General features: G+C 41.8%; 1 protein-coding gene across 1 annotated transcript; it reads right to left on the reverse strand.

The window, feature by feature from the left end:
* Positions 1-4363: 4363 nt before the first annotated feature.
* cep126 (centrosomal protein 126) lies at positions 4364-12901 on the reverse strand. Its single transcript, XM_070969622.1, has 11 exons — positions 12536-12901; positions 12283-12402; positions 10953-11098; positions 10745-10853; positions 10381-10552; positions 6974-8918; positions 5812-5930; positions 5379-5448; positions 4855-5064; positions 4675-4739; positions 4364-4580 (listed from the first exon to the last, which is right to left on the reverse strand). Exons 1-11 carry the CDS (start codon positions 12568-12570, stop codon positions 4497-4499), a joined length of 3075 nt encoding a protein of 1024 aa, XP_070825723.1. The 5' UTR covers positions 12571-12901; the 3' UTR covers positions 4364-4496.
* Between the last annotated feature and the right edge of the window lie 423 nt (positions 12902-13324).

A 13324-nucleotide genomic window follows, 5' to 3' on the forward strand; every position in this document is an offset into this window, starting at 1 on the left:
CAGTCGGGTCTAAACTTTGGGCAGGACATCAAACTTTATGACTCATGGGATGTCTGCTCCAGAGGCGGGGCTTGGCTTTAATTGGGACAAGAGGGTTTAAAGGTACAGTCAGTGTAGCCCAGGGGCCCGAGAAGGTCCAGGGGCCTCTGAACTTATTTGTGCCAAAGTTTTCCCCGTTTACATTAAAAAACACCAACTTCTGTGAAATAAATTTGAACAGAAAGGACCCAGATTGGATACAGTGTGGGCTATAAAACTGTTTATTGTTAAAATCCCCTCATTTCAAGCCTCCATCTGACAGGATTTTGACAGTCTCCACATGCCATGCTGCCTTTTGTTATCCTTTATGTAATAATCGATTAATTAGCTCATGGGGGCAAAGATTGTTGAATTAAGGTATTGCTTATGTAGCTACTAACCACTTGAATGCTACAAGGACCCCTGCTGATGCCGGATTTTCCAGCTGGGTTCCACTTGGGAAAACACTGAATTATGGCTCATGTGCAACCCAAAATGTAGATGTGCCAGAGTGTTAAATAAGCAGAAAAAAGATGCAAGTTTCATAATTTGTTCAGCTTTACTAACCTCACTTTCACTAAACCCAAAAGAATGCACATAAAGGTGAAACATTTCTGTGTGGAAGCATCAAAACCTCAACTGAACACTGAATTCAAACAGATTTTTGTAATTGCTTCAATTTTCATTTTATTTGATATCAAGTTTGTGTGTTTTAAGTGTTTTTAGGGGTTACTTAAAATCTTACAACATTTACTGCATTTGTACTTCTTATATGCATGTATATATATTGAGAACATAACCCAGGACTATGTCTTTAAGCCTCTCATTTGTATGTATAAATATTCTACATTCTCGCAATTGATGGTTATGAAACATACATTTTCACTACTCAACCTTTTTAACAATAGTTCAGAACCACGCTTTCTCTCATCAGTATGTATAATGGTGATATATTTTCTCTCTCTCTCTCTCTCTCTCTCTCTCTCTCTCTCTCTTTTTACAGTGCTCATGAAAAGTAGATTCATGCAGTTCCCACAATTGTTATGCTAATGAGGCCCCTCTCCCATTGAGAAATCATTTTGTCAAGATCCACTCTCTTTGGATACAGAGGCTCTGTTTCAACTCTTTTTCCCATACATCCACTGAATGAATGATTATGAAGCCCTGTTAAATACCCGCAGACACTGTAAAGCCCCGGTGGGCAGATTAAAGAGCTTCCCCCTGCCACTCATACACATGCTTGTTTCTAAACAGATGCATGGCTTGAATTTAGTTTGTTCATTTACACTTTTTTTTTTTCAATTACTGTTAAATTCAAATTCAAAACTCGAGCAACTTTGAAGCATCTAAGATGAGCAAAACTAAACTTCTTTGAAATACGCAGCTTGAAACAAGTCCAATATTATGGCTTCCTGGTATTATGGGATTGATTGTGGACTTCCACCTATTAAGTCCCGTGTCACTATTATTTAACTGCCTGGTAGGAATATTTGTCCATTTATTATCATTATTTTATATTTGTTTTTCATTCGCATTAGATTGTTTTGCCTAATTGGCACCACGGCAGTCTGAGAACTTTCTAATGTCTGTGCAAGCCCACAGTGTGCACACATATTTTGATTTGTGAATGGCACATTCTGTGCACACATGCTGCCAGTCAAAAGATGTCCATTGTTTGGGTGAAAGTGGTCATTTTCACATCATTGTAACGCACTCAGACACATAAAAGAGATGGACTGCAGTGTCCCGGCAGCCCTGAGGGGACCACCCACTTGGCAGAGTTTGGTCACTTTGCTGAGCATCTCTTCGTCCTTCTGAAGCCACTCAGTGTCTGGGGTTTGGTTGGATGCTGTGGAATATCAGCAGAAACGATGTGTTTAACTGAATCAATCCGAGGTGGTGGAGGGAAGGCGGCTACATCAGTCCCCCCAGTTTCAAACGCTTTGGTCTGGTGTTATTATCGGACATAGTGACGCACGGTGTTGCTACAGTCAGATGGGCAGATGGGAGCTTGAGTACCCCCTACAGTCTTTAATGGGTACATGCAGCCTATGGGTGTAGACACACACACACGCACACACACCTTTCTGTTTGCCTTCCTTCCTCAAGCATAATATGGACCACAATGGAAATAAGCTATTGAATGTCTGCTTTAGTGTTTTCACACTTGTCAGATTTATGAATTGATTTGATTCATAAATCATTCATTTGATTGATTTTCTTCATCCATTTTGGGCCTGTTAAACCTTTGCTCTTTGTTTGATGGATATTTTTTGCAAGCACAAAATGTGTAAATTGTTTTATGACAGTAAAAACAAAGAAACCAGTTTTAAAAAGCTGAGTCATTTCAGTATTGTCTTCATATGCAATATTACTAAACATAGCTGTAACCTACTATCCAGCCAGTATGTTCCTTCGTGTGTCCCTCTAGTTATTCAGTTTTACAGAAACTGAGCCAGACCAGACACTCATTCATTGCATGTTAAATGGACTGTAACAAAACATGACAAACACAACCGACCAGAGCACGAGCTTGAACTTGCCTCTTGTCTTCCCTTATTTTCAGCACTCTTGCCCTTTCTTGTTGGGTTTCTGGGTGTTGTGCTGGTTAAGGCTTAAATGTCATTAAGCTCACCATTGTGTGGTATAATGACTCTGAACATTAACAGCAGTAGGCTAAAGGGAACAGATTTCAGAGACAACCTGCGGTAGAGTTTTCTGGGTAAAGGTTTGGTCAGTGCTGTGCAGACAGTTTGCACAGATCAACTCTCACTGTGCATGATTGTACTGTTTTGTTTATCTGTGCACGTGCAGCCACATTTATTAACTCAGGGATGCAAGTGAAGGGGATCAAATTAACGAACAGGATGCTTTTTTACTTAAATATTGTGTTTTTATAACAAATACATTACCTTGTTCTGAAATGCAGCTCAGATGGCGCCTGGTCATTTGACTGGTTGGTTCTTTCTACTGGACACATTTTTCATTCAGTGACACTTATATAAGTTAAATATCAGCACTGACCTATCAGATAGTGTCAGAGGTTTTCCTCTCCAATGACCTTACACTCATTGGCTTAGACGTGACATCAACTTCCCTCCTCAAGTAACCAGTGGGCATCTTTTGTCCCCTTTTCCAGCAAATCTCTTTACACACAACTCGACAAAGAGGTTCTGCTGCTGCAGGCATCATCATACAGCAAAGCTGTGCATACTCTCTCTCCTTATCTGTTCTCGGTTTTGGTGTAAGATAACAAGGAGGTGAAGCATGACTCTACATGGCAGGGAGACGCCACAGTCATTCACACACAGTCAACATCAGTGTTTACAGCTTCTTGTCGAAACACTCAAGAATGCATGTATGCAATGCATAGAACCACAAACCTGCAGTTAAACCAAAAAAGTTTCACCACCGATGAGAACCTGACTCTTCAAATGAGCTGGCTTCCTCCACCTCTTGGAGCAAGTCCTAACAGGCTGACAGCGGGACAAAACCAGACACGCTGGTGAGGGAGGGGCAACCGAACTCACATCAACAATCCCCGCAGCCTTTTTCTCTGATGCACCTATATTTTTGGCAAAGGAGACAGAGAAACATTTAATTAAAACCATTTTATTTATTATCTAGAAAACTAAAATGAATATAGACTTCAGTCTACTGATGTTATGATAATTTAAGGACAATAATTCCTTGAAAAGTTGAGTTATGTTCTGGGTAGATGCAATTGCAACAGAAGGCTGGAAGCCCTCTGGCTGAGGCTCACCTTGTTGAGCCAGTAGGTTGTGTCTACAGCACAAGACATAATCGTCCTTTCTACAGCCATCAAAGAAAGACAAACACACCTTCAACATTACGACACTTCTCTCTATAGACCATTTCCGATCCTCAATCCATTTATTGACTGTGCTACGCATCGGTGAGGAAATACTAACACTGCCAAACACACTGTAACCAGTCAATTTATCACTACGTTGACAAGCTTTATTCAGCTCAGCAGCCATATGCTCTCAAAATAGTTTCCACCAAATTACTATATAAACACAGAGTAAGACTGCTTTGTATATTTTGCAGCCAATTCTATCCATATGTAAATTATAAGAGCATTTTTTCATTTGTGAAATAAAAAACTAAATAAAGTCAGTATCAGTTTCATAGGCACTTAGAAATTGACTGTTTAACAGTAAGTGGCTCACCAAGAGCTAAAAGGTTTGTTGAGACAGCGTGTTGCTGTGCAAGCAGATGGCGAAAATACAAAAATAATTTCAAGCCAACATCTTCAAAATTGTGTTTCATCTCATTTTGCCGATATGTTTTATCATCTCTACAGGCTGCTGATCTCTTACTCTGTGCATATTTTGCTTTAAAGCAGACTAAATGCACTTTACAGGATATTGAGTGGTTGGTTATACAGTTTGATGCAGGGCAGGGACAATGCAATGATGGGAGACAAGGACACTGTGGACCACACGTGCTTTAGGTCAGAGTTTCTTCTGGGATCGAGAGTGGCTGTTAGTTGAGGACGGACGGTGCTTTTGATGGTTTGTGACTTTCACTTCCCTCGTCTGAAAACAGCAAAAGAGGAACATAATAAAACAAGTTCAATAGTCCTCTTATGGGCTGAGACAAGCAATGAATCCCTTAACAAGTCATACTTACAGAGGGTCCATCAATAAGTACGAGGCCACGCGTGCCAGTGTTCCCCCCCATATGTTCCCGCACACCTACAAACAGTATTGAAATGACAGTTTATCAGTTCTTCTGTTCTGTGCAGATCACAACAATCTAGTTGATCAGCTCTGGCAGTACTAATGCAATAAGCCTTGACACAGTGCTTACAGAACAGCTGGCGGTTGAGTCTGTCCAGAGAGAGGAGGATTTTCTGCTCCTCCAAGGAAATGGTGGTGAGTCCCTGCTGTTGGCTGCGCTGCTGCACCGTGCCAGGCCTCTGTGTCTGGGTTGTTTCCATGGCAGCCACAGTATCCCTTTCTTCCAGGAGGCCTTCGGCACGTACTTCAGCCAGGTGTAGCTGGGCTGCACTCTCCAAACCTGAGAGCACAGGCAAAGTCACATCACAGACGTGCTGTCTCAGCTGTTCTCACTTGACTTTTGGCTGTGCTGTTGTCTTTCTACATTTCTGATGCCCCTGTTGTGCTGCTTAAATGATGACAATGGCTCAGAAAGTCATTTTATTTTCACCGTACTGCGAAGAATTTTTGGTTATACATTAAATAATAAACATGCAGCAAAGAATTTGAACTCGACAGAAGACAATAATTTTGCAATACTGCTGTTTATAGAAATTAAAAATTTGTTTCAACTCTATTATAAACCTAAACACAGACACACTGTGAACACAATACCTTCATCTGGAAAGGCCATGCTGTAAGTGCCGGAAAATGGTCTGACTTGCTCTGTGGTTTGTTTTGTTGGCTACACATAAAAAAATAAACACGTTAAGACATTCATATGTTAGATTGACCCTGAATAATATTTATGTTGCCTATAGCATGCTGCAAAAAGTCTGGGTGAGCATAAGCATAAGGCACAATGACGTGAGGAGCAAGCTGTGAAGAAAAACATTATGCATCAATGCTTATTTTTTATAAAACACTGACAACTCAAGTCCATCAGGAAAGTCCTGTCTTGAGAGGCATGGACTGTTTTTATGCAGAACTAAGGACAGCATGAAAGGGCCTACAAAATTGATTCAACAAGTTCAAACACACACCCATTTACTGATCTTAAGTAATTACTCTCACTCTTCCTTCCCACAGGGCAACTGCATGCACGTACCTGAGAGGGCTGAGGAAACCTTCTGTTCCCTGAGCCAGGAGGCTGTCTGCTCGGCTCCACGCAGGGTTTCCTCACGGCTCGCCCACTCTCCGGGGCTTGCCTCCTGAGCTTGGCTTTTGCTGAGAGAAGATGCATTGGTTGAAATCATCAAAAGAGAAATAAAATGTAAAAAAAAAATAGCGACATGAACATAAATGATAATGTGATCTGGTGGTGAGTGAAACTGCATACATGCAGCATTTTTCCAAAGCGATACAGAATAAATGGAGCAAAACAAACACATTAAAAAAATAACTGTAATATTGCAGAGACGCACACTGTCAACTGAGGTTTGTGAAATGGAGAGAGCACACTTAAAAGCAGAGAAAACAGCATTGATTAGTTTGGGACTGAAAATGCAGAATACAAGAAAAGGACACCACTTCATAAGACTGTGCTCTAACTGTTGTTGCTGTTCTGTTTTGTTCAGTATAACAAATGTGGTTTAGATGCAACGTCTGATCTCACCAGGAGAACAGGCTAAGAAAGAAGTGACTGCTTTGACCCTGCTGACAAGACTATAACAGTTGACGGCAACGTGGGACAAGTTGGCACGGGCTTGAGGCAAGTCAACAACAGGCCTCTGTGAGGATGAAGGTTTTTCAGGTCAGCTCAGTTTTATTATTAGGTATTACTGACTGCCTTTTCTGAGGATATGTAATCAAGACTTGACTTTTCAATACCAAAACATAAGATGGTGTTAGAAAACAGTGTGTCAGTTATGGTATGAATCAATTTCAATACATTGGTAATACATAAATAGTGGTAAACACTAATTGCCACGGAAGATGTGGCAAGCTGATGAACATTATGAAAAACAGCCTTCCAGTGAAAACAAGCTTCTTGGGAATCTTATGCAACTTGGCAGCAAATTGCAAACTGGCAGTCACACAAACTTCATGCAGCTCATTGATTGCATTTTCCTTTCAGTGTGTTCATATGTGAGGACAGTTACAGATAAAGGACAGGGTCACTGGGATTGTAATTCTATGTTAAGGATAAAGCCAATGCTTAGGAACACATAAGCCTGAGAGAAACACCATGGAAATCTAACTGACACATCTCTGCACAGACACACCAGGCCTAGGCTGTGTGAAGGGCTGTCAGCCAAAATATACATTACCTTCCTTCGTGGCTAAAGCACTGCAGACACCGTGCCAGAGCTGTGAGATCTCCTCATCTGTGGGAGTGCAATCTAAACAGAGGCCTTTTTCACTGTACACCATCCCTCTTCTTCTAATGCAGCCCTGAGTTTCCTGTTGACCTGAGCTGGGCGCGCCCTTCGTGCTGCCCTCTGAGACAGGGCAGGTATACGAGGGTGGCAGTGGTGTGTACATAACAGCACTATCTGTTCTGATTTCATGATGTGTGTAAGGTGAGAAAAGGCCCTCTGAGTTGTTCTTGAGCAGGGCCTGTTCTACACCCACAGCTTGTTTACAGTTGACACTTGTGTGATCCATGCCATATGGAGTCTTAGTGATGTGCTGCGTCTTTTCTTCCACTGATTCCATCCGAGGAGGTGGGCGGGGCGCCATGATCTTCCCTTGGGTTTTGGCAATCTGACTCACCTCGGTGGCAGATTGAGGTCGTATGACAGTGCCCTTTCTAGTCCGCGAGGAAACAGGACCCGCTCCAGCTTTGGCAGAGCGCTCCCTCCGAGGGACCTTGGGGCCAGCGGTCCTGGTGCTGCTCCATGGCACCTTGACCTCGTCTGCTCCTTCCTGTGGCAGGCTGACTTGAACCCCAACATCTGCCCATGCTTTTGTAAAGTGATAACCAGTGGAGGCTGCCGGGGTCATGCTGGGTCCAGGCCTGGAAGCCCCTGAGACTGCAGTGAGACTTAGCTGGTGGTCCTCTGAGTTGCTACTTGACTGACAAAGACTGGAAGACTTGCTTATCATCTGATTCATCATGTTGTGCTTTTTGTCCTCTTCGTCCACATGTACCTCATCAAACCAGCGCAGCTTCTTCTTGATGGCGTTGTTGCCCTCCACGTCCTTAGTTTTTGCCCTGGTCAATTCAACGCTATCTCTGATTGCTAAAGCTACTTGTTTTGCAAAAATCAAATGTCCTGAGCCATACACACAAGTTCGATCTCCGGACATATATTTGGACTGTTTCTTAAGGATTCCTTTAATGAATCTGACATCACATACTGACTGTGATGTCCCAGCTGAAGGACGTAATTTTTGTACTTCCTCCTCAGGATACTTAAGGCACTTCAGAGTGTCTGACTGAATGTTGGACAAGCATGCGTGTTGCACAGATACTGTATTAATGGGCCGCTCTGTGTTGGGCTCTGAGTTTGAAACCTTATTCAGGTTGTTTATGGAAACAGCAGGCTCTTTCTGGAATGACAGATAGTGGATTTCTTGTCCCGTCTGCTGAAGAGTTCCTTCTTGTGAGGCATTATCTGCTGTGCTATCGTTTAAAAAAATATTTGGCTTAGGGAGAGCCCCAAACAAAATGTCTTTCCTGTTGGCAGGCAAAAGGATTTCTGTAGCTGGGGGATATTTTAATTGTCTGTCATCATAGACCCTCTGCTGCCTGAGATCCAACACAGCCTCTTGTTTCGTACATGAAGGCTGAAGTGCAGTGTTGCTATGAGCTGTAACAATGACGTTGTCAATGGGACTGTTTTGTTGGGAGTGCTCAGGGTCTGCACTGGCAATTTCACAAAGAGTTAATAAGCTGCAGTTGTGCAGAGAAGACTGGCTCTCTCTTTTAGGTGTTTGCTCAAAAGATGTGAACCCCCAAGAAGATTTAGAAGTGTGCATCTTATTGTCAGGCCCGTCAGAGTCCTCTTGTTTTATCTTCTTAGGCTCATGCAGTTTTCTTGATTGGGGTAAGTCATCACCAAGAAGCATCGTCGCTGAGGGAGAAGTTAGGCCTGATGCTGGAAACAAATCATTTTGCTCTCTCAGGTCCGGATGGGGCTTCTCTGAGTTGAACAATAATGATGAATAGGAACACTGTAGATTTTTTATGCTGGTGCTGGGCTCCTCATTCTCCAAACTGTCCTTACTTGAATGGCTTTCAGAATTACAGCAATCAGACAGATGGTTATCCTGAAATATGGGAATATGGGAAAAGAGAGGTGATGAGTGGAAGAAAATAATCAATTTTCCATACTGTCTATATCTAAGGATGGACCACAGATCTAAAATAAAAATGTTTGTGTCTGAGAGAGAAATGGGAAGGGATTGGAAAAAAGAAATGGAGGGCTTTAGAGCTGATGAACCAGTCCTCTGTCTAAAAGTGCATTTCATTGGTAAACACACTAAAACTGCGCAACATAACTTAAGTTCATGACAAAAATTCTATCAAGTGAAACACAAAAGCCATTAAACGTGATTATGTAGGTGTTTTGTAGATTTGCTGTGTCAACGAATAAGTAAACACACCTGGAAAACCACCCCGGTCAATAACAGGGTTCAGACTCCGGTCTGTTTAGTGGGTATGATCAGGTGTGTGACATAAAGGTGCACTGTATGCCAGAGTGTTAACACAGCTGATATAGTTGTTCCACTGAAGGAGATGGACATTTTTCACAAATGCACATTTCTGTTCCAAATTTTGAAATGTTGTTGCTTTGAATTGCCTAGCTGCACACACCAGAGGGTGCTGAAGTTTTTGGCAGCCAAGAGGGGTATTCCTGGTGCAAGACAGGACTTATGTCACACTACTGCCCCCTAGGGGTCTACTTGTGAAGGGTGCAATACAAAAACAGGCATTTGGACTGCCTGATATCCTAATCACAGTGTAAAATAGACTAGTTATGCTAATATCTGGTGATTAAGCTCATCAATGCATTGATTTTATCAACATACTTTTCAGCATACACACTGGAGGCCTCAGTATTTGAAGCCCAGTTCTTCATCTGAAACATGTAAATTTATGTATACAGTATATATATTGCCCAGATTTAATATATCATCCTGTCATGAGAGCATGTGGTGTAATGATGCAGTTTCTGTCAAGATGTGAAAACTACAGATTAAGTGTAGAAAACAGCTTGATTGACAGGTGGATGATTAAAGTGGCTATGATCAACATTCTTTAATAACAATGTATGAGATGACAGCGTCAGACATTTCCCTCAAACACGACTGTTTATGCTGCCCCCAGTGCCCCCAAAATCGATAACTGCAGGTTTAAAGTCGGGGTGTGAAGGGGTCATATGACATCTTATTTATGTAACAGTACTGTTACTGTTGACTGTGTATAATTACACAAGCTGAAGTAATTAAATATCAGCTGATTTTTGACGCTATGCTCTGCATCACTGATGCAGCTCATTTTTTAACAGATCAGTGTTTGAGTGTAGAATATTTCAAATGGTATAAGTACAGGAAAGCTATACAAATGCAGAAGCAAGACGAGCACTTCTAGTTAGTGTGGCTTTATCATAGTGATATAACTTTCTGAGTAAAAATTCTAATATCTTAAAAATCTAAATGAGGGTGAAATGACACCTCTTGGTGAGAAACATTTTGCTTCCTGGGCACCCTAATCACATAATCACCATACCTGTGAACTGCGATCATGTTGCTTCTCTTGTGTCTTTTCAGTGTGTTGAAGTGTCTTGAAGCAAGTCACGCTCTTCTCCTGGAGCAGTTTGGTGTAGGCCTCCACAGCAGAGAGTGCTTGGCGGTGGGAAGGTTTAGAAACTGTGGGAGGCTTTGGAGACGGAGTGCAGATTCTTTAAGAGAAAGCAGAAAAATATAAACAAAATGTATGACTTCTTCAGCCATTAAAAAAAGCCACATGTACAATATATTACAAACCTAATATATAGCAGGAGTATGAGGTCTTAATCCATCAGCAGTGATGGAGCTATTTTTAGCATGTAGGACACATGAGAATGATTTAATTATTAATCTGACTATTTTACCTAATGTTAGAGTTGCTGGACAAGAAAGAGGACTCCCGGTTGCACGAACTCAACGTGCCTTGAATTTGATTCAGTGCATCTTCAATATCTGGGACATTTCTTCTCCATGCTAAAACACCATAAGAGAGAACACATAAACCGAAATGTGTCAAGACTGTTGTGCTTAATTTCTCAGTTTTAAATGGCATATGTAAGAAACATCGCTAACGTAGTCTGAATCTCTGAGAGGGAGGTAGATGGGCTCTTTGGAAGCGCTCCGTGGCATCCAGCACTTGCTGTCTGCGTTGCTGTAGGATGTTCTGTCTCAGCTGTTGCTCCTGCAAGTCCCACTGCTTCCGTCTTTGGTCCAAAGCCCTGAGCCACAACAAAGAGCAGAGCATGAACCTGAGGGACATTTTTACTGATTAAATGTGGATGGTCATGTTTAGATACAGAAACCTGAGTCTGTTCCTCCAGCTATGTTTTCAACACAGTCATTAATAAATTAAAGCTACCACTCACTACTGGGGTCACAGAGTTACATCAGCAAGGCCAATCAAGTTCAGTTTAAAAGGTTAAAATGGTGTGGTGATTAATCTCAACAGGAGCAGTGCACATTTTTTAACAGTGTTGAGAACCAGAACAAAAAATAGCTCCAGCTCACATTTAACACATACAGATGAAAAATAAACTTTTCATCTGATATTTATTCCCTAATATCTTACATGCATCTCATTAGGGGGTGTAACTCCAATCTTTTGAATAATATGGAATTAAGTTTTAGACTATTAACGCAAAGACAATCATGCACCATGACGAGGTGGCACATGAGTCCTTATGATATGGAGACTTGTATCTAATTACTCTGCATTGCAGTGCAAATATTGCAGTGCTTTCCAATCAAAGATTTTTTTCGGCAGGTGCACTTCTGCTAGTTTGATACCAATAAATATTTATAAATGAAAAATGTGTAAAAGCAATAATGTCCTCAGGCAGTATTTTGGTGACCAGCATCAGTGTGCTGATGTGTCTGATAATACAGTTAATCTGACCTCCTCGGACAGCCATCCCTGCATTAACCTGCTCTTTCAAGCTCTTAGTTTAAAAGCAGGAACACTCACTTTTAGCCCATGGAAACACAAATTTAGAAGGTTATTAATATCTGTGTTTGGACCTGAGCCTCATGTGGGGCTGAACTTCTCAGCTTTAGTCGTCAGAGAGGTGACGCTTCAGTCACTAGATCTGTTGGCCCACAGTTACCCGCTGGGCCAACAGATCTATTTCCAGGTATAGACTGCAAAATCCTGTCAACACAATCCATCCTTCAAAGGTGCTAAGCCGAGGACAGACCCGTAAGCTGTCTGTCCAGGAGGCGCACACACCAGCAAAGCGGCATCTGCTTCCAGGAAGAAATGAAAGACGCTACTTTTAGCTCTCAAATAAGTGGATCTTCTGGGCAGATTTGGGCTGCAGAATACAGACAGCAACGTGGATTGTGACGTCCTGTAGGCGCTACAATAAAACAACAAAATGCACCATTATTAAAGACTAAAACTGACTTCCTGCGTCTGTTGGTTTCCGATGAAAACTTGCGAGCTCGGGCTCTGCATATCTTCTGCTCCTCAAACAAAAGTTGTTTCTCATCTTCGATGCCTCCATCAGCTCCCAGCCTTGAATTTCTGACAGCAGGCAGTTAAGAAGAGCAGTTTCATGCCATGTGTGGATAAGTGTCACCTGAATGTATTTGACTTACAGGTTGGTTCTATAGCGTAAGTGCATTTGCACCTGTACAGGATAACATTTAGAGGATACGAGTGGTAGAAGAAGTCGTCTTGAAGAACTTGCATCCTCCGAGGCTGCTGATACTTGCAGACACCGGGCAGACATTCAGGTTCAGCTCTCAGCGAAGGTGCTAACGTTAGCTTCTAGCTCGGCTCGTTCGGGTGCTTTTGAGCTAACGTCAGCGGGAACGCTACTCCGTTCAAACTCATTCAACCATTTTCAGGGCGAAGACAAACTTGCAAAGGAAATGTCAAAATCCACGTCCACATCTCCTGACGGACTCTTTGGTGGTTTAAAAAAGTGAGAAATAATCCGGCTAAGTTGTCACTTTCAAGCTGTTTGACTTGAGTCTGTGTATAGTCCCTCCATGATAGCAACCGGGGACGCAGTTCCTTGACAACGAGAATCGTGTTTGTTGTACTCGATATATCCAGCAGAGGGCGCGCGGCTCAATATATATATATGCCACCTTCATGTACACCCGGAATTGTCGGAATATTTATTCTCTCAACAAAAGAGAATAGATGAAAACAAAGAACCAACTAAAACACAACCAAAGCAAAAAACTGGTGGGTTAAGTGAAAAAAAGATACAGGCTAATGGTATTAGGTTCAGAAGATGTATGATATGGTGGTAAAGTACAAATCAGGAAAAGACTGCGTGTATGACAGCACCTTTTAATATTTAATGTCCCAGATCCTGAGTAAACTAATAATCAGTTTGTTTTTATTTTGTTTGGTGAGCAGTGACGAACATGATGATATCAAAACAGTTCTCTGCCCTCTTACATGTAAATTGGCATAGAAAGACATTGGTTAT

Source organism: Chaetodon trifascialis, chromosome 9, assembly GCF_039877785.1.
Source record: "Chaetodon trifascialis isolate fChaTrf1 chromosome 9, fChaTrf1.hap1, whole genome shotgun sequence".
NCBI lineage: Eukaryota > Metazoa > Chordata > Actinopteri > Chaetodontiformes > Chaetodontidae > Chaetodon > Chaetodon trifascialis.

Coding starts and splice junctions, on each gene's coding strand:
- cep126 (XM_070969622.1), bottom strand. CDS start 12,570: ATGCAAGTTCTTCAAGACGACTTCTTCTACCACTC. Junction 11,099..12,282: donor GAAACCAACAGACGCAGGAA/GTCAGTTTTAGT, acceptor GTTGTGGCTCAG/GGCTTTGGACCAAAGACGGA. Junction 4,581..4,674: donor TACTTATTGATGGACCCTCT/GTAAGTATGACT, acceptor TGCTGTTTTCAG/ACGAGGGAAGTGAAAGTCAC.